Source organism: Sinocyclocheilus grahami, unplaced genomic scaffold, assembly GCF_001515645.1.
Source record: "Sinocyclocheilus grahami isolate Dianchi unplaced genomic scaffold, SAMN03320097.WGS_v1.1 scaffold1637.1, whole genome shotgun sequence".
NCBI lineage: Eukaryota > Metazoa > Chordata > Actinopteri > Cypriniformes > Cyprinidae > Sinocyclocheilus > Sinocyclocheilus grahami.
Genome location: NW_015506816.1, coordinates 28,760 through 56,590, shown reverse-complemented (window position 1 = coordinate 56,590; position 27,831 = coordinate 28,760). Strand labels below are relative to the sequence as shown.

Genomic DNA, 27,831 nt, shown 5'->3' with positions numbered 1-27,831 from the left:
TACTGACAGCATGTCACATCTTGTAATTAACACAGTATGTTCCCTTAAAAGTATGTGCTGTATCTCTAAACCAGCAAGAATGGTTCAAGCTGTTTTTTTTTATATTATCTGCATATATCGTCACACAGAGGGCATTTGTGCAGACTGCAGTAGTTTTCAATGCCCGCTCTGCATTCTCAGGCATTGACTCAGAGGTTTTTTTCAGTCTGGGAAACTATGGGAAACACACAGGGGTATTCAAGCAGCCACATCCTTATCTGGACTTCTGTTTGAGCTCCTAGGTCACGCGGTGAAGCAACGTAGCATGATGTCACACCTGGCTGAAAAATAAACACAAAAAATGTGAGAATTTTGACAGCAAGAGAAGGCATTTGAGAATAAAATTATTATAATTTGACTCCCAGACCATCACATGATCATATTCAGGCCAGATAGACACTGTTTCTGCGTAAGGGTCGGGTTGGAAATTTTTCCACAGCCAGCGTGATCTGTAAAACATGTCACAGTGGGCAGATCTTGTCAGAGGTTTGGGCCATTTCCAAAGTTCTGTTAACATTAAAAACCTAGAGTGATGGCAAACGTATAAAATGGACTGACACACACACACACACAAAATGATGCAAGGCTTTGTAATTATAATTTAAACAGAACCAGAGCTGCTTAGCAAGGGTGTGTGCTTCAGAAAAGACGTGTGTGGCACGGGACACATAGAGAACAGAGTGTTATGTTTGGCCTGAATTAAAAAAGAAGATGGCTTTAGTGTGTGTGTATATATATAAATGAGGGGGGATGTAATATATTCATGTTCTAAATTGGCCACTTATAAGCTGTCATATCAGTTTTCATCATCCAATTGAAAAAAAATTAGGTGCTTCCCTACATTTGTTTTCTCATCAAATATCCAGCAATCAGAAATACATCACATTACAAAAGTATAAGTTTATATACCATATCTAAGTCAAACCACTGCTTTCTATTCTGAAGGACTCATCCCTTCAAGGGATGAAGGGTGTAGGAGACCAAAAAACTGTTCCTTGGAACACAATTCTGCATCATCTTGCTGAGCTGCTGTTGTCACACACATAAAATCATGGTATCCATCGGTTTTACCCTTCGAAATCCTTTGTTCCAAAGGTTTTGAGCACTTTGGTTTGTATGACTCTTCAATATGGCAGCCATGATTGTTCTAACTCCGAAGTTCTCTTTGGAGGCGGATTTGGAATGTAGTGAGAAGATAAATATTCCCAGAATGCATTCTCAGTTAAAATGTTGACTATTTATATTTAAATCCTGACAAGAACAGAAAACAAGTTCAGTCTAAGTCAATATGTTATGCATTTTTATATCATTAAGTATCAGATCGCAAAATGTGTTTTGTATGAAAATATATGATTTTTAGCAAAAACGTGAGCATGAATGTTCACCCCTAACTGTCAAAGGGGCATAAGATCTTATGAGAATGTATGAATGAGATTGTATGCTCATATGGATTCATATGATTTAGCCATTACGAATTGTCATGGGAATGTCTCGTATCACTGTATTAGTTTAGCAACATGTTAAAGGGATAGTTCACCCAAAAATGAAAACTCCCCTATGATTGACTCACCCTCAAGCCATCCTAGGTGTACATGAGTTCTTCTTTCTGAATGCAATCGGAGTTATATAAATAAAAATGTCCTGGCTGTTCTAAGCTTTGTAATGGCTGTTGAAATTTTGAAGCCCCAAAAAAGTACATCCATCCATCACAAAAAGAGCTCCACATGGCTCTGGGGGTTAATAAAGGCCTTCTGAAGCGATGCGTTTGTGTATGAAAAATATCCATATTTTAAACTTCATAAACTGTAATCTCTAGCTTCCTCTAACTGTCGTACACGTGTTCACAAGAGAGTGAATTTCCAGTGGATGATGTAGGATGCAGGCATAGTGTAAGCTCCAATGAGAAGTGACAAATACAGAAATGCAGAGGAAAGAGCAAAACAAAACACCATTTGCTAAAGCGTAAAATAGTTATGTATTGCCATGAGAGTGGTTTGGTATCACTGTATTAGCTTAGCAACATGCTAAAATCAAGCACTATCCCAAGTAAGAAAAATATGCTCTAATAACGTTTCGCAAATGTTCCCATTAAGTTATGAAAATGTTATTTCTGAATTTTCATTGGACATTAAAAACGCTCTTCTGGGTTATGTGAACATTCTATTTTCTCATTTTGCAAAAATGATGGGAACGTTACTTTTGAATGTTCTCTGAACGTTTTGAAACAAGTAACAATTACAAAATGTTAGATCAACGTCTGACTTAAAATGTTTAAAAAACAAGAACATATTTGTGCTAATGTCTTAAGAACATTATTAAAGATTATTGACATTACTGAGCAAGAACCTTTAGCTACACCTCCGAGAAAGATATCTGTTAGCTGGTATTGTAAATTGGAGTAGTGCATGTTTCAGTGCATGTAAGAGTTCCAATTCTATCACTTACAGGTTTCCATTTCAGTTAAGACGTTGTTAGGCAGTAGCAAGGTAGCTTATTAGGGTTTGAAAAGGAGCTCAAGTCTCACACCAGACTCTGATTTCTTAGAGTAAAAAGTGCCTATTTAGTATAAAAAATGCTGCAGGGTGGAAATGCATTGTGGGACCTGGGAAATGAACATGCTGATTTATTCGATTGCCCTCAGTGCCATTTCATTTCCCTTTTCTCAGAGAGGCACACACACTTCTGATAGATATGAGGCTCCGTTCCAGCGGCCGTGACTTCAGAAATGACGTTTGGAAAATGGCCCAATCCTGTCAGTCATCTTACAATTTCATTGGTTCCAGCTGTCCTGGGATAGCATGAAAGTCTCATTAGTATAAAATAATAAACATATATATATATATATTAGGGCTGTCAGTCGATTAAAATTTGTACTCTAATTAATTACAGGGTGCTGCGATTAATTAATCTAATTAATCACAAACTATAGTTGGCAAAATTAAACAAAAACACAATATTGTGTTTAAAATATAGCACAATATTAACTTCTTATTTACTGAACTGTTGTATAAAATCACATTTGCACTTGTGTTCTTCGTGACAAAAACAGCACTTTTGTGATATTGCTCTCATTGCTGGTGTGATATGCTTATCATATGATATAAATATGAGACAAAAAGTCATACAGGGGCATTTTTTTGCCCCAACATCTTGCATTTTAGGACATAACTGCATTTATGGATTTGTTGTCCTGCATCATATTGTCATCAGTCAACTGTATGAAATGTAAGATGACGTACAGGTCTGGGGGCGCGGCCAGTGTGTTAACTGCGTTAAAATATTTTAATTGCGTTATTTTTTCATAACTAATTAATTAAGTTAACATGTTAAACTGACAGCCCTAATATATGTGTATATATATATATGTCAGGATCATGGACCTGTTTTGTTGTGTTGTTTGTGCCCTGTCTTTGTTCCTGGTTTTCCTTATATGGTCATTTTCCTGTCCTCATTTAGTTTAATTATGATTCCTGGCCCCTGTGTTTGTTAATTATCCCCAGTATTTATGTCCTTGCCTTTGCGTTCTGTGTTTGTTGGTTCTACTCATTATGTTTGTGTGTTTCCTGCCATTTCCAGTGTGGATGTACCCTGTGTTCCGTGGACTAAAGACTGTTTTCGTTTATTCGTGCCTCCTGCGTGCTTCCTAAACAGTGAACTGTGACAGAAGAACCGACCAAAACCGTTACCTCCGTGTCTACCCTCCATTTTTGTTTTTCGTGCTTTTGTACAGTATTTTTTGTTTCTGTAGTTCTCCTCATGGAACCCTTCACCAGCCCGGAATTCCTCCTCCTCCTGCTGGAGCAGGGGGACAGGTCTCTCGAGGACCATACAAGACTCTTCCGGCTGCTCACAAATGCCCGCCTTCCCACCTGCTCATGCCTCCGCTGTCGTCTGGCAGCCCCTCTGCTCACCCTCAGCCCACCATCATTACGGTGCAAGCTCTGTGGGTCTGCAATCCTCCAGCGTTGCCATGGCTGGAGAATCCCTCACCTCTGCCTCCAGCCTCTGAGGCCTGGACACCGCCTCGGCCCGTAGACCCAGCGGCTCCACCTCGGCTCCTAGCTCCCTCGCCTCCACCGTCACCCACCGATCCACCAGCACCACCGGGCTCCCTCGTTCCAACCGGCTCCTCCTTGGTCGGACGTCGACCCGCCATCGCCTCAGAACTCTGCTCCTCCGGCTGCACCTCTTCGCTCCATCCCACCGGCTCCGTTGGGCTTCTTCCTCCCGCCAGCTCCACTTTGGTCGTCAGTCGCTCCAGCTCTGCCGCGGATCTCCGCATCTCTGCCTCGGTCGCCAGAGGCCTCGGCTCCACCCTGGCCCCCAGGATCCTTGGCAACCCCCTGGCTCGTTGGCTCTCCGCCTCTGGCTCCTCCACCACCTGCTCCACCGCCGTTGGTCGGCCCCATGGAGTCGGCGGCCATTCCTCCTCCATGGCTCCTCCCTCCGTCGGCTCCACCGTGGGTCGCCATCATGGCTGTGGCCTGGGTCCTGCTTGGCTCCTCCTGCTCCGGATCCCACCTGTTTCCTCCCTCCATCGTCTCCTCCCTGGACTCTGTCTGCTGGCCCCCTCCCGGACATCCATCCTCCTCCTGAGCCTCCTCCTTAGTTCCTACCCATTTCCCCCCCTCTGTTGTTCTACGGTGCGAGGACACACCTTCCGGGAGGGGGGCGATATGTCAGGATCATGCCCCTTTGCCCCTGTCTTTGTTCCTGGTTTTCCTTATATTGTCATTTTCCTGTCCTCGTTTAGTTTAATTATGATTCCTGGCCCCTGTGTTTGTTAACTATCCCCAGTATTTAAGTCCTTGCCTTTGCGTTCTGTGTTTGTCGGTTCTACTCATTATGTTTGTGTGTTTCCTGCCATTTCCAGTGTGGATGTACCCTGTGTTCCGTGGATTAAAGACTGTTTTCGTTTATTCGTGCCTCCTGTGTGCTTCCTAAACAGCGAACTGTGACAATATACATGTATGTGTATATATAGTGTTTTTTAATTGAGTTGAATGCAATCAGTTTCCATGAAAAGTAAAAAATCAATCTCTGTTTATCAGATTCTGTACTTTAGATCTGTGGCCCTCAAGCTGGGAATCTGTATCAAAATATTGATGGCTTTCTGTCGTCCTTTTGCATTTGTGATGCGCACTGACATTTTGAAAGCTTCCTGGGAGCCATGAACTCTCAGCGGAAGCAAGGTTATAGTGAAGCGAAATGAATTGCCTTTCCGCATTGTTCGTTCTCCTTCAGGGCGTACACAAACACATAAGAATAACTGTCAATGTTATTGTTGAAGAAAGATCGTCTGGCCGGTTTCGTTGAAACGTCCTTGGAGCAAAAACACAATGCACAATATCAAGAAAGTCAAATGTTTCTGAAGTACTTGACTTTGAGGCATTTTCATTGCCTAAATCCAATCAAATACCAATCGTTGAAACCCACTAGCCTAGCCTAGCTTAGGAGTGATTTACTTCAGCAAAGAAGTCGACACAACCACCCACAGTTTTTTGGCATGTAAAAAGACTGCTTTATCAACCTAAAACAGTGGCCATAAAGCTGCTCTAAACATATGGAGCCTGAGCCTCTTGTTCAATCTATTGGCTAATTAGCGCTTGAGTCGCTATTTGTCCAGGGATGTTCAAAAGACCATTGACTGCCATGGCAACGCGAACATGTCACAATACAGAGCCTTTGTCTCTTTGCTAAAGCATCAGTAGGACTGTCTCAATCTTAATTAGACTCAGGGGCGACTCAGATGCAACTTTAGATTCAGAGTTGAATGGGAGTTTAAGCCCTACACGCACATAAAACTTGCTAAAAATAGCTAAATATTTCACAGTTATTTCACAATACGCTCCAAGATAATTTCCCACGCCCACCTTTTGATGAAATGTCAAACCACATTAAAAATAAGTAGACCGTGGAGCTGGTTTCAGATCAGCTGCTGTACCCCCTAGCCTGTTAGATTAGCATAATGCTAGCTGATTAGCCTGCTGTTTTAGCTACCACTGCTACACAAGAATTTTCCATGGCAACGCGAACATGTCACAATACAGAGCCTTTGTCTCTTTGCTAAAGCATCAGTAGGACTGTCTCAATCTTAATTAGACTCAGGGGCGACTCAGATGCAACTTTAGATTCAGAGTTGAATGGGAGTTTAAGCCCTACACGCACATAAAACTTGCTAAAAATAGCTAAATATTTCACAGTTATTTCACAACACGCTCCAAGATAATTTCCCACGCCCACCTTTTGATGAAATGTCAAACCACATTAAAAATAAGTAGACCGTGGAGCTGGTTTCAGATCAGCTGCTGTACCCCCTAGCCTGTTAGATTAGCATAATGCTAGCTGATTAGCCTGCTGTTTTAGCTACCACTGCTACACAAGAATTTCTATAGAAACTATCAATGTGAAATGTTTTTGTACTTTCAAACTAATCTATGGTCATTTCTTTTTATGTGTTTCGCAGACCCAACGTTTTAACGAGACAGTAAAGCTGATCTCAGATCAGTGACCGGAATGACTCTGTGACAGATTAGAGACTGAAGATGGCATCAATTACTGGATGACAAAAGCTCTTCCGATCAGCACATTGTGTGTGTGGCCTAGATGATTTCCACATGCTGATTGCATCTGCTGGTCATTAGATAGTGAAGTACTTACAGTTCACTGCTGAACAAAAGTAAACGGGGAGTTAAATGTGTTTTAAAAAAAGTTAAATATATAAAGTTAAAAGACAGAAGTCAATGAAAGAAGTTCAAAACGTTACCAGTAGGGGGTCGAATATTCGGTGGTTAGCGTCGGTTGTTGGTAGATGCCATTATTACACTTTACTGAGGACAAAACATTAATGACCATTTGAAATTAACATTTGGCATTCAGATGTAATGAAATTCTTTGCAAAAACATAAACAAACAATAGTTGACCAAATTTTTAAAGGCTTTTAAGTATTTTAAATATGTTGTATTGCCTCTCTTCCTGCCACAAAGAATTATGGCAAATGTAGCAACCAAGGCTGCGTCCACACGAAGCTAGAGCTTTCCCTATCCGATCTTTTTTCCCCTTGTCTCAAGAAATATCTGCGTCCACACGAAACCACAAAACTATATAGTATACATGCCAGACCAGTATGTGGCGCTGTAATTTTGCCACATAGATACACTAAAAACGGAGAGGAAGACTTGGACTATGCGCATAAACCTTGCGCCCGGTATACAAACGAACATGGAACAATACATTTATTAATCTGTGTTAATGTTAGTTAATAAAAGACAACCGTTCAGTGTTTGTTCATGTTTTTGTTGCGGTTACGTGACGTAGTGTCTGACTAGGCGCGAGACGTGGGCTGATGACGTCATCGATTCAGAAAATATACGGATTCGCTGTCCACACAAAAAAGGTCTCAAGAAATATCTGCGTCCACACGAAACCACAAAACTATATAGTATACATGCCAGACCAGTATGTGGCGCTGTAATTTTGCCACATAGATACACTAAAAACGGAGAGGAAGACTTGGACTATGCGCATAAACCTTGCGCCCGGTATACAAACGAACATGGAACAATACATTTATTAATCTGTGTTAATGTTAGTTAATAAAAGACAACCGTTCAGTGTTTGTTCATGTTTTTGTTGCTGTTATGTGACGTAGTGTCTGACTAGGCGCGAGACGTGGGCTGATGACGTCATCGTTTCAGAAAATATACGGATTCGCTGTCCACACAAAAAAGCAAGGGCAGCGTTTTCAGATTTATCCACTCTGGGACCTGGTTTCAAAAAATATCAGTTTCACTCTCCCAAAACGCCAGATCCGTGTGGACGAAACGCCTATACGATACAAAACGCATCTCCGTGTGGACGGGGCCTAAATGTATTTTCTGCAAATACACACAGTATTGATATGCAATTAAATGCATTTAACATATACAAACAATGGGTAAAAATATACAAGGAAAGTACAAAATATATATAAATTTAAATATATTTCCATTTTTAGAATTCGTAGAAAAAAGAAAAATTAATCAATTAATAAATTATTATTAGAAAAAATAATCAATTAATAAATTGTTATTTAAATATATAAAATATATTTATTTTTAGTTACATGTTTAATGTTACATTGTTAAAGTATTTTTTTAACAATTTAATATGTAAATACAATAATTAGTTGAGTTGACCATCTTAGAATTATGCTAGCAGGTTAGCCTACTAGATGAGTATACTAGTAGCTAATTAGCCTGCTAGGAGTTATTTTAGTATCACTGATTAATGATATTATAGGTTTTATTGATATTTTGAATTAGAATTTATCTGTATATTTCATCAGAATTTTAGTTAAAATTTTTGTAATTTTGTTGTAGTTGTCATTTTTGTTAGTTCTTTTTATTAAATATTTTGTAGTTTTTTTTGTATTTAGTTTTAGATATTTAAGTACTATAGCTTAAACTAAACTAAACAAAACAAAAATGAGAAATGTCGTAAAAAAACAAGTTCAAGGTTTTTTTTATGGTTTTGGTTTTAGTTAACAATAATAACCCTGCTAGCTTAGCTAACATTGCTTTAAAATGTTTTCGAACAGGCATTTTTGGAATCCATCCAAGTCGCATGCTTCCAGTTTGTACGCTCCCATTGAGATGAATGGGTATGCTAACGGTTAGCTTATACAAACAAATAGGAAATCATTAGCAGCGCCCAATAGGACTATTCAAATCTTATTAAATTGCCCCTGGTGGCTGTTTCTCTGTATTAGCAAATAGTGAGTTATTCAGCATAGTTGACAAATTTTGTTTACAGAAGCATCATTAGATGTTGTTTATTAATGGTTTCTCGCAACAGAACATTTATACTCAGATGGCACACAGAGAAGAAAATAAAACAGATTAGCTTGCAAATCCCGCATACTATAATCAAAAAAAATCGCTCAAGCATTCGGTAGCTTGTTTAATGTAGTCTTTTATATTAAAGAACAACATTTATTCATGGTGAGATATATTCACACTTACTGGAGTTTATCTGGTCAATTTCACAAGCCCTGGTATACACATCAGGCAAAGCAGTCTGTCTCTCTCTGGACCATTTTATCAGCTGTTTGATGGAGTGAAGCGGCCTGAAAGCACGGCTCCGAGCTAGAAGGACCCTTCAGAAATCACTGCTCAGTTCTCACATGCAGGAAAAGAGAGAGACAGGAAGACAGAGAGACATTGAGACAAAGCTTCGCGTCCTGTCAGGTTGCCACAGTAACATCCATAATCCATGGCAATGTGACCTGATAAAACAGCCTTACTGACAGGTCTGGCAGACACACGGTGAGACGCTAGCATCTCTTTTTCCACAGAGAGAGGAACTGCCTATTCTCTCCATGGCAGTTTTAGTTTATTTAAGGCTCTGTCTGCAACTGAGGACATATATATATATATATATATATATATATATATATATACACGGGGCTATACGTTAACTTCTTTTTCACATAGCACTGGTGCTACAGAGGTTGAAAGTTTTGTAGCACAGGCCAAAAAGTTGTAGCACAAGTATAAAATGTATGTTATTATGTCTGAAAACAAACACAAGCTATGTTCAACTTAAACAGGCACTGATGTCCCATACAGAGCACAAAAAATACAAACCATCACAAAAAATTGTTTTAGCCATATTTTCTTAATTTGCTAAAACTGGAAGAGTGCAGAAACATAACACCTCTTACACCTTAACAAAATATAAAATAAAAAAGATTGGCAGACATTTAGGCCAAAGTGAGCCAAGATAAAAATCTTTGTCATTATTTCATCTTTGTTATTAGAAAATAAGACATTACACATTACAAATACACATAATATACAAATAAAACAAATAGTGCTTTATTTTTCAGGTACAATATTTAGCAGTAACATTCAAGAAATTGAATGAACAAATATTAAAATAAAACGCTATATACACTATACATCAATTATACTTTTTTTAAAGCAACTGACTGATAAGTTCATTTTTTCTGCATTTTGTTGTTTTATTAACATTAAAAGAATAGTTCACCAAAAATTCTGTCATCTGTCTTCCAATTCTTTCATAGTGTTTCCTTTTTATACCATCATTTACTCAAGTTTTAAACCTGAATTAGTTTATTTCGTCTGTTGAACATAAAAGTTATTTTTGAAGAATGTGGCTAACCAAGCAGTTGCTGGTCCACAGTGACTTTCGTGGTATTTTTTTCCTACTGTAAAAGCCAGTGTGGACAGCTACTGTTTGGTTACTCACATTCTTCAAACTATCTTCTTTTGTGTTCAGCACAAGAAATAAATCAATACAGGTTTGGGACAAAATGTGAGTGAGTAAATAATGACAGAAATAAACATTTTTGGGTGAACTATCCCTTTAATGACAGTCGGCAGCATGTTTAGTAGCTACTGTCCCTTTAAGAGCTGCACGCGTTTCTCTCTCAACTGTTTACTTTCATTTTAGACATAGCCAACTGTGTTTATATGTAAACCTTGTGTGTTTTTGACAGTATTAGACACAAAATCAATCAGACGTGAAAGACAACTTAGTCCAATAACCAGGTGCTTTTGGACAGGGTCTGCTTCATGAGTACACGCTCAGAAAAGGCGCATGCAAAACAGCACGTGAATTAAATGTTTAACCGGTATTGCTTTAAAGCAGATGGAAATAATGTAGTTTTGTGATTGCGCATAAGTGCAGTGTCCCCTGAGAGTAACTCTACCACCGAGCTAACACTGATGTGAATGCATGACACACACACACACACACACACACACACACACAAACAAGCACAATGAAATCACTTCACACTATTTAGCGTGTGAACATGCATTTATGAACATGCAAAACTGTATCGCACGCGTGCTACAAATTATTCATTGCACAGACCAGTTTTTTCATAGCACATACTGTATATGTCGCACTGTGCAGCCCTGATATACACATATATATATATATATATATATATATAAAATGTACAGTGGCGTGAAAGTTTTTGCACCCTTGCTGTTTTTAATTTTTTTGCATATTTTTCACACTTAAAAGATAATGCAAGTAAATGCAAAATGCAGATTTTAAATGATGATTTCATTTATTAAGGGAAAAAAGCTGTCCAAACCGGCATGGCCCTACGTGAAAAATGTATTGCCCCCTTCTGTTAAATCATGAAAGAACTGTGATTATCCACATTATTTTAGAGAGCTGAGTTAAATTTCACTAGCCACACACAGGCCTGATTACTGCCAGACCTGTTGAATCAAGAAATCACTTAAATAGAACCTGTCTGGCAAAGTGAAGCATGCTTAAAGAGCAACATATGTCTGGAAAGGGTTATAAAGCCATTTCTAAGGCTTTGGGACTCCAGCGAACCATGGTCAGAGCCATGGAGGAAACTTGGAACAGTGGTGAAGCTTCCCAGGAGTGGCCGGCCTTTAAATTACTCCAAGAGCGCAACGACGACTCATCCAGGAGGTCATAAAAGAACCCAGACAGGACAAAATGATCCTAAACACACCAGCAAGTCCACCTCTGAATGGCTCAAGAAAAATGTAATTAAGGTTTTGAAATGGCCAAGTCAAAGTCCGGACTTGAATCCGATTGAGATGCTGTGGCATGACCTTAAACAGTCCATTCATGCTCGAAAACCCTTCAACGTGGCTGAATTAAAACAATTCTGCAAAGAAGAGTGGGCCAAAATTCCTCCACAGAGATGTGAAAGACTCATTGCCAGTTATCGCAAACACTTGATTGCAGTTGTTGCTGCAAAGCGTGGCACAACCAGTTATTAGATTTAGGGGGCAATTACTTTTTCACGTAGGGCCAGGCAGGTTTGGACAGCTTTTTTTCCTTAATAAATGAAATCATTATTTCAAAACTGCATTTTGTGTTTACTCGGGTTATCTTTGTGTAATATTAAAATTAGTTTGATGATCTGTTATATATATATATGGTCAAACAATAATATAAAAAATGTATAGATAAATACAAAGATAGACACATAAAAGTAATTTATGAATTTACTTTATTATTGCATGTAGTTAGTAGCAAATTACAATTAAAATATAGTCAATTACGATATTATATAAAGTAATAATAATAAAATAAAGCAATATTTCTAAAAATATTACATTATATTACGATGCATTACATTATATTATATTATTAATTAATGTGAGTGTTTAAGCAGGTGAAGACCTGATAGCCTTTTAGATAAAACTAATATTTCACTTACAATATTTCTTTAAATCGTTCTGTTTACAATATGTTTTGGTCAGACAAAACTCATATCTTTGCTGGATGGGCAAGTGAGCTTCCAAACAAAGAGAACCCAGCCATCTGGAGCTGTTACATCACACTCATTGTGATTAAAATAGAAAGATTTGTGTGTGTGTGTGTGTGTGTGTGTGTGTGTCTTTGAGCGGGGCAGAATCAAAGATTAAAGGCTAATCATTTGAAGTTATGGTGCATTTTCCCGCCGCTTCGACACACTGACATGCCTCACAGTGCCGCAGTACATCTTCCTCTCAGACATAACAGCCTTTAGAACTTGTATACTCATGCATCACTGTATTATGTGGATGGATATTAAAGCTCTGTACTGTAATTATGATGAAGTCAGCTGTGTGTCTTACATTTTGTCTAGCAAGGCAAATCTCCTACATTGGAGCTTTGGAAACTCATCAAGCATTTGGACAGATTCCACAAAGAAAGGAAAAAGGTGTATGCCCGGCCATTTCTTTCTCTTTACGACGGGCCATTAAACAAACATAATGGCCAAATTAAAATCCTGTCATCCTCCGCAGCACTTATGAAGTTAAGCTAAAAGAAGATGAAGCCAAATGAGACTGAGCAGGTTACAGGTTAAATCCTCGGCTTAAACCATGACACTACATCCAATTTACTATATAATCTAATATCACTACTTTGTCATATTAATATTATTTATATTATATTCATATTTATTATATTACTATTAACTATTTATAATAATGACTAATATTTATTATTGTATTAATGAGAAATAAAAGTATATATAATTTTAAAACATAAATATATAAATACTGTAAATAAATAATATTACTTTATTGTATTATTATTTTAGGATAATATTACAATTAATTTATCATATTTATAATGTATTATTAATATTATTATTATAGTAGTAGTAGTAGCAATAACACATTTTATAATAACACAGTGCATTTAGTATTATTTTATATTAATATTATAATTAATTGTATAATATTTATAATTTACTTATAATGTAGTTAGGATGCTGTAATAATATTATAATTATTTTAAATCAGTAATAAATAGTAATAAAATATGTATTATAACAAATATTCATTTATTATTATTATTATTATTATTAAAGTCTAGGGCAAAGGATGACTATTGACAGTAGTAGCAGAAGTAATAACAATAATATTACATGTTACATTATGTTTTATTATTTTATATTCATATTATAATTAATTGTATAATATTAAAAATGTACTTTTAGTTATGATATTGTAATTAGTATTATAATTATTTTAAAATAGTATACTTTTTACATAATAATAAATGTTATATTAATATTATTGTTGTAATATTCTTTTTTGTTAAAATAGTAATACATAGAATAATAAAAAGATATTATATCAAAATGAATATTCATTTATTATTATTTATATATGGTCTATAGCAAAGGATGAATATTGCCATTAGTAGTAGTGGTAATAAATTTTATTATTATACAATTATATTTTATTATTATTTTATATTAATATTTAGAATTTTCATATATATATAGTTACAGTATTGGAATTAATATTATAATTATTATATAATATAATTATTATTATGGAGTTATATAATAATTATTTTAAATTAGTATACTTTTTACACAATAATAAATGTTATATTAATTCATAATGTTAATTTTAAGTACTATTAAAAACAGCATATCTTATTATTACTTGTTATTTTTATTTGAATAGTAATAAATATAATAATAAGATATTATATTATAACAAATATTATTATTATTATTATATAGTCTATGGCAAAGGATGAATATTGCATATAATTTTAATTTCTCTGAAAATGAGAGCATTTTTTTTTTTTTTTTTTGCAATTCATAATTATGCAAACCTTTATTTATTTCTGTCTTTCTCTTTCTTTGTCTGAAACTGGTCACGGTAATTGAAAACCATGAGATGAATAACAATAAATAATAATAATAAAAAAAAAAAAAACCCTCATCTGCCCTCTGAACAATTCTTTAATGAATCTTTTTCCCTTCAGAGCCAATTCCAAACAAATTAGTTGTTTTTCTGTGATTCACAGCAGCCTCCCTTTGGGTGCAGTTTTCAATGTTAATGCCTCTGAGGTAATGAAAGGCCTTTCTGCTAGGTTGTGCTTCTGTTTGAACACGTTCTGTGGTTAAATAATAAATTATGGTTATGTTTTGATATAGTTTCCAAGGTTGAAATTAAGTATTGGCTCATTAAAATGTTACACATTCTTGAACCGTTTCCACATTTGCTATTAGAACAAGAACTTGAATTCATCCTGAGAGGAAACATGCCTCAACATGTCCAGTTTGCTGTGGAAACCGAGTGCACAGTATTAAAAAATGAAAATGTATCATCATTTATTCACCCTCATGTCATTCTAACCCTGTATGTCTTTCTTTTTCTGTAGAATACAAAAGATAGTTAAAAAAATGTCTCAAAAACAGTCACTAGTGTTGGGTCGTTCTTGAACGATTCGTTCATTTTGAACGAATCTTTAATGTGATTCGGGAAGAACGAACCAACGTCATATAGGTTCTGTACTGGAATTAGTCAAGTAGTTCACCTGTTTCGAGTCTTCGGGTTTTCCGAGTCGTTCGTACATCACGTGACAGCTCCTTAAGTTTAACCAATGCAGTCTGAGCCGGAAAGAGAATTGATTAGTTCATCTCTCGAGTCTTCGGGTTTGAGTTGTTCATTCATCACGTGACAGCCCCATAAGCTTAAACCAATGCAGTCTGAGCCAGAAAGAGACTTAATAATAATAACCAACTCTTTATTACCTTTGTTACAACATTCAATGTTATGGAAAAGAACCATAATGACAGAAATTCACACATTTATAAACTGTAAGAAGTAAAAAGCTACAATTTGAGACCAGAAACGCATCACGTAACTGTAAGAGTAAATAATAATTATAATAATGATGATAATACTACTAATAATAATAACAATAACTATGCACCCGTTTGTAAGGAAGCTTGTAAATTAACTAATTTCTCTATCCAATGCTGTCATGTCACGTGACAAAAGAACGAACGATTTGAAAGACTCGAGAGATGAACTAATCAATTCTGTTTTTGCATAGGTTAAAGCTTATGGGGCTGTCATGTGATGAACAAACGACTCGAACCCGAAGACTCAAGAGATGAACTAATCAATTCTGTTTCCCACTCAGACTGCATTGGTTAAGTTTATGGGTCTGTCACGTGATGAAAGAACGACTCAAACCCGAAGACTTGTCAGATAAGATGTGAGGTGAGCTAATCATAGACTGAAGACCCAGGTAAACAATGAATTAATCTTTTCTGTTTTTTTATAGCATTATAGTTTTGTATTGTTTGTAGTGTGATCAACGTTTGCGTAAGTAGTAGACGTGTTAGGGAAGTAACACGTACCATTTTAATTATATTTTGCTAAAATGAACGAAATTACTCGAAAAAAGATTCGTTCATTTTGCTGAACAAGACTCAAAGGTCCGAGTCGGTAAAATGATCCAAACTTCCCATCACTAACAGTCACTAGGGTCCACTGTTTTGACTAGCCTAAATTCAGATTAGCATACTAGCATCTGTGTACTGTCTTTTATGTCTACATTTGCCAAAATTCACATGGTATTTAGTATGTACTGTGTGCGTTTTTATTTTTAATCAGATGCTTGCTTATGCTAGCTCTTATTTCTCTGTTAGCATTAGCATTAACCTTTTCTTACTGTAATACTGCAGAAATTATACAAAGATTGTAAACATACTTCTCAAAAGTACCCTTCATGTGTTTAGTGTAACAGGCTGTGTTTGCAGTGAGTGGGAGATCAGTGTGTGTCGCAGTGAGGTGAACTTGGTTTAAGAGCTAATCTCCTCTGACCCCACATTACAAGCGGCCTGCTGACCTGGATTTACTATTCCTGTCTCTGCCAATTACTCAGAGGAAAGGCTGACATCAGACACCGCTTGTGTTGTGGCCGTCCTTTTATGCACTGTATGTCACAAAAACTTTTAATACTACTACTACTACTACTACTACTACTTTTGTTTATTATATTACCTTAATCCATTTTGAATAATGTTATTATTGTTATATTTTTATTATTATTTTATATGAAAATTATGTTATGCTTTAAATAACAACAATAATGTTATGCCTTTAAATAACAACAATTATTATCCTAGTTATTGGTTGTGATTGTTATTATTATATTAATATTTCATTGTTTCTATTTTATAATCTAGTATATTTTATATTAATTTATTATATTAATGTTGATTAATATTGTTATTTTATTAGTAATAATAATAATACCTTTACAGTCCATTAATTAATTAACATTTTAATTACTTAATATTATTTTATTGCTATTTTAGACATTGTTTCTATAATTTTAAATATTATTATAAATGGTTTATTAATTAATAATGTTAATATTGATCATATTAATAAACAGTATTATTTCATATTACCACTATTATTAGATAAAAAAAACCTAGCATTAAAATTAATAATCATACTTATTATATTAATATTTTATTATTTTTAATCTTGTACCAATATTACAAAATTAAAAATATTATATAATACATTTTATATTAATGTATTTTGTTAATAGTGATTATTATTAAATATTTTATATTAACATAAAAAAATATTAATAAAACAATTATTATTGTATTATAATTGTAATAACTATTATTTTATTTTTTTATTTTATTAGCAATAATAATAAACTTTATATTAATTGTTTTTCAAATAACAATAGTATCACCAATTATATTATACATGTTATATATATTATTATTATTTTATATTACTTTATACTTGTTTTAACAAATAGTTATAAAGACATGCTTACTTTTCAAAAAATGATGATCTTCAACCTGAGAAGGTTATTATTATTTCTCTTAAACGTGTGTTTGTGTTTGTGTGCATCTTCGTGTGGCTTGACATGGTAAGGTGAGGAAAAGCCAAACGGTTTTCATGCCAAACTGCAACAGGCAGCCAATTCATCACAAGGGCCGCATAATCCACTTAATCCAATTTAATTTCCGCACCAATGTTGTTTTTGCCAGTTTGCAAAGCTTGTTTACTACGGGACGATAATGAGACGATGTCTAGGGGGGTAAATGTCCAAATATTACACAGCTTGATCTTCATTCTAGTTGGCATCAGCAAACATGTCAGCAGTGGTAATGAAGTCTTGGTAAAACATTTCAATTTTGTAGTTTTGTGAAACTGTTACATGAGCGCAGCATTAATTCTAGCTGATCATGTGCGCACGTCTATGTTTGTTGAGCTTCAACTGTTGATCTCAGGGAAGTTGAGAGCTAAGTCTTACTTCCGTTTCTAATTACCGCAGCAGATGACAGACTCAAATAAAGGCCTTTTACAAATATATGAGCCCTGATTCCTAGCCAAACCAATTCTATGCTATACATCAAACCTCTCTTCACTTAGCGGCACAACAGGGCCAGATATCGATCCAGCCATTGTGCTGCCAATCGACCCGGCTGCCCCGTACGGAACATTACGGTGAACCTAGCAAGTGATTTCCTATTTTTCATTTAATTTTTATAACAGCATGCCACCGCACCGGTTTGTGAAATATAGCCTGTTGTAGACACCAGCATGGTCAGCTAAATGACATTTAACCAAGTATTGCTAACTGGCTAACATCAACTAATGTTGGGGAAGCTACTTTGAAACTGTAGCTCATTAAGCTAAAAGTTAATCAACCAAAAAAAAATAAAAGCTGTTAACTATAAAAACTACAAATCAAACATAGCTAGCTACATTTAGGGCCAGATTTACTAAACGGTAAATTAGCGTGAAAGCGCAATTCCAAAACAGCGGCGATGGGCGTGGAAACTTCTGCCGGTGATTTACTGACAACGTGCAAATTAAAGAACACAGACACATCTCATTTACATATCGACCAACGCAATATACCAAGCGCAGCGCAAATTTAATATACTTTTTTGTTTGTTTATGTGTGTAGCTACTGTCATGCTTCTGAAAAATGTAGTTAAGTTATTGCTGCTACTGTATCTTTTAAGTTACTAGTACTTTTAGCTAGTTACTTGCTTTTGCAGCTAGTAAAAACGCTGTTACTAGTCTCATCACAGTAAGTTTACAATTGTTTTTTTTATTTGAAACATGGTAAAAATGTGTAACACTGTTGAGATGATCACATTGTTATTGACATATATGCATAAATAATAACATATGACAATATTGGGTCCCACTTTATATTAAGTGGCCCTAATACCTGTGTACGTACATAGTAACTAGATGTGTACATAGTATGTAACCACAGTGTAAGTACACAGTATCTACAGCTCTAATGTTTGTGTAACTACACACATGTAAAAACCCTCCGTATGTGTAAGTACAAATGTGTAACAGGACATTGGTAACAACACTTTTTGGTAAAGAAAGTGTTACACTTTATATTAAGTAAACAATTCCTATGGATTTACCATGTAATTACTCTGATGTTACACAGCAGCAGCCAGTAAGTTAGGCTTTACATATAAATTGTGAATGTTACACTTTATATTAAGTGGGCAGTTACTGAGGAGTTACCATGTAAGTACACTGGTATTACAGTGGTGCACCAACTCCACATCCAACTCCTCCCACTTTACATATCCCTAAACCTACCCATCTCCACCCCCTGGATCCCATTTACACCCCTAAACCTACCCATCTCCACCCCTGGATCAAATTGTTCCAATTACCCTTATACATATTGTTGTTACAAAATGTAGTTATATATGTCCTGTTACACTTTCACAAACAATTCGGAGGGTTGTTACATGTGTGTAGTTACAGAAATATTACAGCTCTAGATACTATGTACCAATGTGTACTTACATTGTGGTTACATACTATAGACATCTAGTTACTATGTAAGTACACAGATATTAGGGCCACTTAATATAAAGTGGGACCCAATATTAAATAGAATAAATAGTAGGCCTACAATAAAAAAAAACTATTATAATATCAAATCAATATAACATTGTAATATTCAAAATATTATGTATATTTAAAACATCCACTGAGAAAAATGTTGCTGAAAATATTACAGTAATTGATTAATATTGTTAAATATTAGTAATTAATCATTGTAATACTATTTTTTTTAAATACGAATAATAATAACAATTATATATTACCAGTGTTGGGGGTAACGCATTACAAGTAATGCGAGTTACGTAATCAGATTACTTTTTTCAAGTAACTAGTAAAGTAAAGCATTACTTTTTAATTTACAAGAGAATATCTGAGTTACTTTTTCAAATAAGTAAACTTAAACTAAAATAACTTTTTTCCCCCCCCAATTTATTGATTGACAGCTCTCCTGTCCCCACGTTGAGAGAAATCAGAAGATGTTACTGTAGTTCTAAAATAAATATGAATATGCATTATCTCACTCACAAAAAAACCCCACTCAGTATTCCTCAAAATGAATACAACTAATGCAACTCAGAATATGATGCAAACCTGCAATAATTAAATGTTAAACAACACAGATATCCTTTATGTATTTAATCCCATTCTATTAACCAATGTCTTTGCTTCTGACCTTCGATGATTCAGTTCAACCGTACTAATAAGCACAAATTACTCTTGACAAACATTTGTGTCTTTTTTTTATTGCTGAAGTGTGTTGAAATTTCTTCTTCAGCATTCTACAGTACGGACGTAAATTTACTTTCCCTTCAGCCTGAGGCGTATTCATTTCACTTTTGGAGTGAAAAGGCTTTTATATTTGGCAAAAATATAACTTTTTATTTTAGAAACAAACAAGCCCTGTCCAGATTTAAAACTAACGCATTACTTTCCATAAAAAGTAACGTAATTAGTTACTTTTTCATGGAGTAACGCAATATTGTAATGCATTACTTTTAAAAGTAACTTTCCCCAACACTGTATATTACACCATAACAATATTTTATATACAATATAATATTATTTTATATTACGTTTAGAGGCTATTTATACTACTTATATCCACTGAGAAAAATATTACCATCAATATCCGACACGTTGTCCCTCATTAGGGGAGTCACGTGACTTCTAAACCATAATAGACATGACTGCCACACGGCAGCTTGTTTTACCGCGATAAGTGGTTTATAGCTTCTGTCGACTGGACGGTTTATCTGTGGAAACAGACCAGACGAAAACTGCAGGTAGGAATCACGGGACAGATTAGAAAGCTACGTGTCCAGACAGACAGGGAGGCTTCCTTTTTAATAACCCTGCAGAACAGATCAAAACTGCATAAAAACACAAGCCTGCCACCTAGTGGTTAAGCATAAACATTGCAGATGACAAGAAAATAGCGTAAACAACAATTACATCCAAACAATCCGTAAATGAACCAACAAAGCATTATAAGGCGCTTAATGTGTTTTAACCAACTCACAATTGTTTTCAAAGAGACTGGATGCGTTTTGTGTAGAATATAGAACAGCATAATAGCGATGCCCCCATGTGGTCATTAAAAAAAAAAGAAACGTTTTGAACTACCACTCGACTGTAGCAAATGTCAAGTTTGGATATTTTCAGATTCAAACGCATGCTTTTTTTTTATCAGAGCTGAAGTGAACCGGGACACTTTAGCACCTGGAGAGCTGCCCTCGTCCGTTACCGTGGCGCATTATAAGGCGATGACTCAGCGTTCTGGCGAACCTTTCCGGCACAGCGAGAGCTGGGAACGAACCCCCGCCACTGCAGCGCGGCAACGGCTCGTCGCCGTGACAACAGCCAAAGCGGCAGGAAGGCCAGTGAGTCTCGCTGGGTGATTTGTATGGAGAGAAAAGTTCACCTGAAAAACACTCCAAAGACTTTCTTTCAGCGCCTCGCACACTATAAACGGACGCGAGTGAATGTGGCCAAACATACTAAATTTTCTCTCCCATCAGCCACCCGCAAACAGAACACACATCTCGTTCCTTAACGTTCAGAAGGTCAAGCGATGAAATATTCGGTCGTTATTAAATCCTTGTGAACAACTCCTGACCGTTTCCCTCTGAAAAGCAGACTAAACTCAGCAGAAAAGCATTATTTACCAGCTGAGGTGGCAAGAATTACAATTTCGGAATATATTTGAATGTTTCTGCACAAATATTGGTTCACTAAATATACAGATCCTGAAATGGTCTCGGAAAAATGTCACTAGCCTATTTCTTGCTAGAAGTGGTTCAAAATGCACATTAAGCAACATGATTTTACAGACAGGAAAATATAGTGTAGCTACTTACATGACCTTTGAAAATCAGTTTTTTTAATTAATTTTGTGGACCTTTTTTTTGCGATTTCAGTTCACAAGTGGACATTTAAGGCCACAAAAAACAAGTTACCATCAATGGTAGGTGTAGACAAACTAGTAGTGCAACTAATTACTGTTGCCAGAAAGTAAAAAGTAGCAATATTATTTTTGAAATGAGTAACATATTACATGGTTTGAGTAACTAGCCCAACACTGGTCCTGATGTATAGTTCCTTTGTAGGTGCACGGAGGGTTCGGGATCCAGGAGCAGAAGAGAACCACAGATGGAGATCTTCAGGGAACTAGAGGTAAGGATAACCAGGTAACTAGCATAAAGAAAGTCTGGTAAGGTTCAGAGTAGTGAATGGTAGCCCAGACGATGAGTGACTGTGAGGAGCGTGTTCTTGAAAGTGGCTTGATTGGAGACGGCAGGTGCAGGTGATCAGAATACAGGTGAGTGTGATCTGGTGTGTGTGGTGATCGTGACTGAAAACAGGTGTAAGCCGGGGAGGATTCTGGGGCATGGAGTCCAGAGCTGGTGACTGGTGACAGAGACTCCCTGACAACTCTTAAAAATAAAGTTGCTTCAAAAGGTTCTTCAAGCGATGCCATAGAAGAACCTATATATATATATATATATATATATATATATATATATATACAGTATATATACAGTATATACACAGTAAGACAATACTACTACTACTACTACTATGCACCACTAATAATAAGAAGAAGAAGAAGAAAGAAGAAGAATAGCAAAAACAGGGGTCTTCAAATGAACACAAAACTAAATATTAATATTTAATATTAAAATTTACTATAAATTTGCACTAAAATATGAAAAAAACCTTTTAATATTTTCAGTATATTTTTGAAAGTCATGTAAGTAGCTCCACCCACTATGAAATCCCATTGGTCCAAAGTCCTCTTACTAATCGTGTTCAATTAAAAAATAAAAATAAAATAAAAACATCTTGAAAAATACAAAAGCGAAATACACATTTCTGAACATTTAAAGACTAACTAAATTAAGTTTAACTAAAATATTAAATGAAGTATCAGCAGTGACTTTTTCACTCTTGTGTTTACATCTTCTAAATATACAAACACTCAGTTTAGTGAAACTGTGAACGTGATAGATCCGTAGTAAGAAAACAGTAGTCAATGAGAGCATGTGATCCTGAGCGTGGCTGGAGCTCAGAATGAGTCCTCTGTCAGGCCACCACCAGTATCCCAGAGTGCACTGGGCAGCCAATCATATGGCTGACACAACAGCAGGGAGAGAACAGGTTCCTCAATCCAGCGGCCAACAAAAGATCATTTATTCAGCCGTTTTGTACAGAGGAGATTATTCACAGCCAGACTGAAACAAGCACACACACATTTGATTTTATGGTGGAGACAGACATCGGTTGATTGATTGATTTGCTTTCTTATGTTTACCTGTTAAAGGGCATCATGCTATTTTTATTCATTTGTATTATTAATTATTATATTATTATTATTATTAATTATGTTATTAACTTGTTTTGTTTTTTTATGTATTTTGATATAATGTGTTAACTGGAGTTTTTTTATGAATTAGTTATTTAAACTTAATATTAAGTTGAACAACTAAAGGGCCTTAAATTAATTAATTAGATTTTATTTCATATTTAATTTTTTTTGTTTCTCAGTTATTCTAGTAATTTATTTTGTTTATTATTTATTTTCATTTTATTTTGTTTAATATTAAGTTTAATTGTTAAAGGGTCTCATTTTATTAAATTATTGTTTTTATTATTTATTTTATTAATTGATTTAATTTCGGCTATTTCATTTATTCATTATTTTAACGTTTTTTAATTTAATATTATTTTAAAAAGTAAATTATTAAATTAAATTAAAATTACATTTAAACTGTTTGGGGACATTCGGTGCCCCAAAAAAACAATGAAAGTTGACCCACTGGATCTGATCAAGATCACTGATTCGTCACAGCAAAACAACAGCGCCCATGATTGAACAGTCATCTGAGTCAGTCCATTGCGAACGAACTCCGCTCCCAGATCGCAATGTGATGAACAATTCAACACATGAGTATGGAGAGGCAGAGAGATGGATTATTGATTTGTTGACAGGGTGTTATATCCATCTGACCCCTGAGAAAGGCCGTCAGGACAGCGAGGCCCACACAAGATGCAGTGTTTGCTGTCAACAACAGTGTGCTTGTGCTGCATATATGAGGCCACAAAGACACATTTATTATGGTGGATAAAAGCCCGTCCGACAATCGCCAAGCGTCCAGCCCGCTGGATAAACGCCAGGGAGGAGTAGGATGGGAGAGGGAAGGATCGTAGTGCCCCGTGCCTGCATTCCCATGCACCTCTTCATTTTTATATAGAGTATGACTTCATGACTTCAGATTTCACCGTTTAATAATTTGCCATTTAAATGTATTATTTAAAATTATTATTTAAAATATTTTTTTTCTTTCATACAATATATAATAACATATTAACTTAATAATATTTTATTAATAATAATAATAATAATAATACATTTAAAATGCAGTTACAGTTGTTGTTAAATTAGAATAAGAATAAGAATAATACATTTAAATGGCAAATTATTATTATTATTATTATTCAAACAGACAAAACCGTGCTTATGGTAACAAACATCTGTAACAACAAACAAAAATTCGGAAAAAAATATACTTTTGAAAACTATTATTAGGTTAAATGCGTTAATGCATTGTGTGTGTGTGTGTGTGTGTGTGTGTGTTTGTCTAAGCTGTTTAATAGTCCAGTGGTGTTTAGGACACACGTCTGGCCAATTCTATAACAGAAAAGGATTGGCTGATTAACATGCCACACCACTCACTTCCTCTCAAACACACTATTGTCGTCCTCCGAGATGCCTGACAACAAAACACTTGTGTGCGCTTATGGGCAACAGAACTTCCAAGAAAGATCAAAAGGAAAACAGAATGGAAAAAAGTGGTGAACATATATCCTTATGGCCTACAACAAGAGGATGAGATGACCAATGTATAGAAACAGGAGACTGTCTTTGATTCCTTGGAAAAAGACTGACAGGACAATGCAGTTACAAAGAAAAATAAAAAAGGCAGGTACAAACAATAAACATACTAGGTATCAAGTTTTGTAAACCCAGTGACAACAAAAATTTACCAGATTTAACAAAAACAAACAAACAAAAAACCTAACCCAGTTTAATTTTGCTACAAATTTTACATGTAAACAAAGTACTATGCTTTGAAAGTTGGCAAAGGCATTATTTTGTCTAATAGTATTTTTACAGCTTATTTATCAAATTTGGCCACACAAATGTTATTCTGTGTGTGTGTGTGTGTGTGTATGTGTATGTGTGTGTATGTGTGTGTGTGTGTGTGTGTGTGTGTGTTTATGTGGTTTATGAGGACACAAATGTGTATAATAACATGGGTATGACAGGTATTACAACGAGAAGGTGATTTATGAGGACATTTTTAGTGTCCCCGTAATTCAAAAGGCTTATAAATAATTCAGAATGAGTTTTTTTGAAAATCTAAAAATGCAGAAAGTTTCCTGTGAGGGGTAGGTTTAGGGGTAGGGTTGGTGTAGGACAATAGAAAATACGGTTTGTACAGTATAAAAACCATTACGCCTATGGAGAGTCCCCATAAACCATAAAAACAAACCTGTGTGTGTGTGTGTGTGTGTGAGTGGTTGAGTGAGTGTGTGTGTGTGTGTGTGTGTGTGTTCATCTTCATCTCTTTGTATCTCACTCTGAATGTGTGTAGTGGAGTGAGAACAAGGTCAGAAGCTCATTGGACAGTTCTGGTGATTGACAGGTCAGAATTTCCAAGCTACAGGCCCCTCCGTTTCAGACCTATAAATGGACTCCCATCTCACTCTGCTCTGAATCGCCTCATTCTGACAAACTCTCTGCTGGTAAGTCTAGTAAGTTTTTATCATTGCAATGTTTTACAGCTTATTTTGCTCCAAGCGTTCCGAACTGCAGATGAAATTGCAAAACTAACTACATAATGACTAGAAATGTGTTTGCAAAAGACAGAAAGTAAGTTAATGGTCCATAAAATTGCTTCAACACTTAAACTTTTACAGTCATTTGAGGGAAAAGTTAAACAGCTTGAAATTGCTTTCAAACATTTTCACATTTTTAGTGCTTATTGTAATTATTCCAGAAAACGTCGAACGCTGCACTACATTAAGATGTCAGACTTAGAGAACTGCCTGGGAACCATCATTGAGGTCTTCCACAAATACTCGTCCAAAGAAGGCGACAAGTACAAATTAAAAAAGACCGAACTCAAGGAGTTGCTCACAAATGAATTTCCGACTCTTACCGAGGTAATTAATCTTCAAACTTTAATTAAACTTTAATTAAAATACACTTTGGATTGAAATTTAAAGAATGTTGATTTTCAATTAAGGCTTTGTGTCAGAATTGAGTTTTTGGGTCAAAAAGTTGGTTAAAAATATTTTTAATGGTGAGCGAATTTGCTCTTTTCATATTTAAGCTTTTTATTTTCCAACTCTTTCCGAATTAATTGAACTTCAAACTTTTTTTTTACTCTACACTTTGCCTTGACATTTAAAGAATGTTTGATTTTCAATCAAGGCGTTATGTCAGAATTGAGTTTTTGTGTCAAAAATTTGATTAAATATTTTTAATGCTAAGCGAGTTAGCTATTTTCATATTAAAGCTTTTTCTTTTCCAACTCTTTCCGAATTAATTGAACTTCAAACTTTTTTTTTCTCTACAATTTGTCTTGAAATTTAAAGAATGTTTGATTTACAATCAAAGCTTTGTGTCAGAACTAAGTTTTTGTGTCAAAAATTTGATTAAATATTTTGACGTGAATTATCAATTTTTATCCATTTTAATTACCAAGGAAATTAAAAACTACAAACTTTTTTTTTTTTTACACTACACTTTGTCTTGAAACTTAAAGAATGGTTGATTTACAGTCAAGGCTTTATGTCAGAATTGAGTTTTTGTGTCAAACATTTACAAATAAATATTTTTAATGCGAAGCGAATTAGCTATTTTACTTTTTCTTACGTTTTTCTTTTTATCTCGCGCAGCATGTGAAAGATCAAGCAACAATGGACAGTTTGATGGAAAGCTTGGACACCGATGGTGACTCGGAGTGTGATTTTCAGGAGTTCATGACCTTCATCACCATGGTTACCATCTGTTGCCATGATTTTTTCGAACACCACGAAGACGAATGAGTTGAATTTAATAAAACAAGTTCAGTTTTCGTAGTTTAAGAAGTCACAATACATTCCTTCTCTTAAAGTTTGCTTTGTTCTTTATCATTTCATATTAGGATTGCTGTTTTGTTTGGAAAGAATGTACATGCAGCTTGTACGACAGTTTGTTTGGCTTATTTTGCTAGACTCAAAACTAGTTCATAATTTATTACAAAACAGGTTTCCATTATTTTGTCTAGCCATTTTTTTTTTCTCCAAGACATCCCCATCATAAATCTCATTGTGTGAAATGCAGACCAGGTGTTGTACTTTTGCCATTTCAATTCTAGGCTGATTGCTAAATGTTTTTTTTTTATTAGGCTGCTATTGACTTACGTCGGATTGTTCTGGGGCCTGAGACAAATCATACTGTGCTTTAAAAAGACCCACCAAAGGGAATTATTCTTTTGAAAATATATAATATGATGTTTAAAACCGTCCCATATGTTATTAGAGGCATGAAAACTCACGTTTTTCATGTATTAAATGTCCAGAATATTTACTAGTAGATTTAATAGTACATGAAATGTGTTTTCCAACTGTAACCTAAGCTAACAGTCAATGTCAAAACATCAGGCTTAATTCATGAAACAAGGCATTTTCTGTGTAAATCGTGCATAAATCTACTTGCATGCAAATTATTAAACTGAATGCGACAATTTACTTAAGAATGTATTATGAACAATTTACAAAAATGTGTGTAACAAGGCCCTACAATGAATGTTTCCTTATAAAGCTAAACAAAAGATGAACAAGTTTCAGAAGCCAAACTTATGGAATGAAATCTAGCGAAATAAAAGTGTGAACAAATTAAATTTTAACGTTTAATAACGTGTGAATTTTTTTAAACATTGACTGCATTAGTTTTAAAATAAAGATGTTCAATACAATTTTTTATATCCCATCATTAACACAATATCTATCTGTCTATCTATCTATCTATCTATCTATCTATCTATCTATCTATCTATCTATCTA

The 27,831-nt window shown here is 35.1% G+C and overlaps 1 protein-coding gene and 1 long non-coding RNA gene across 4 annotated transcripts; one reads left to right on the top strand and one right to left on the bottom strand.

Moving 5' to 3' along the window:
- Window positions 1-62: 62 nt before the first annotated feature.
- On the bottom strand, window positions 63-22,096 carry LOC107571705 (uncharacterized). Of its 2 annotated transcripts, XR_001607226.1 has the most exons (4): window positions 21,773-22,096; window positions 9,043-9,188; window positions 6,806-6,869; window positions 6,632-6,708 (listed from the first exon to the last, which is right to left on the bottom strand). It is a non-coding gene; the product is annotated as an uncharacterized lncRNA (long non-coding RNA). The 2 variants fall into 2 exon arrangements; XR_001607227.1 differs by lacking the exons at window positions 6,632-6,708; window positions 6,806-6,869 and adding an exon at window positions 63-488.
- Window positions 22,097-25,455: 3,359 nt separating this feature from the next.
- Window positions 25,456-27,674, top strand: LOC107571703 (protein S100-B-like). Of its 2 annotated transcripts, none has more exons than XM_016258032.1 (3): window positions 25,456-25,524; window positions 25,779-25,944; window positions 26,683-27,674. In XM_016258032.1, exons 2-3 carry the CDS (start codon window positions 25,807-25,809, stop codon window positions 26,830-26,832), a joined length of 288 nt encoding a protein of 95 aa, XP_016113518.1. In that variant the 5' UTR covers window positions 25,456-25,524; window positions 25,779-25,806; the 3' UTR covers window positions 26,833-27,674. The 2 variants fall into 2 exon arrangements, with proteins under 2 accessions (XP_016113518.1, XP_016113520.1); XM_016258034.1 differs by having other exon boundaries at window positions 25,501-25,533.
- The last annotated feature ends 157 nt before the right edge of the window (window positions 27,675-27,831 follow it).

Bases quoted from the DNA above. Each gene is read 5' to 3' on its own strand.
- LOC107571703 (XM_016258032.1), top strand. From the start codon at position 25,807: ATGTCAGACTTAGAGAACTGCCTGGGAACCATCATTGAGGTCTTCCAC. The intron at 25,945-26,682 runs GTAATTAATCTT...TATCTCGCGCAG, and splicing joins AATTTCCGACTCTTACCGAG to CATGTGAAAGATCAAGCAAC.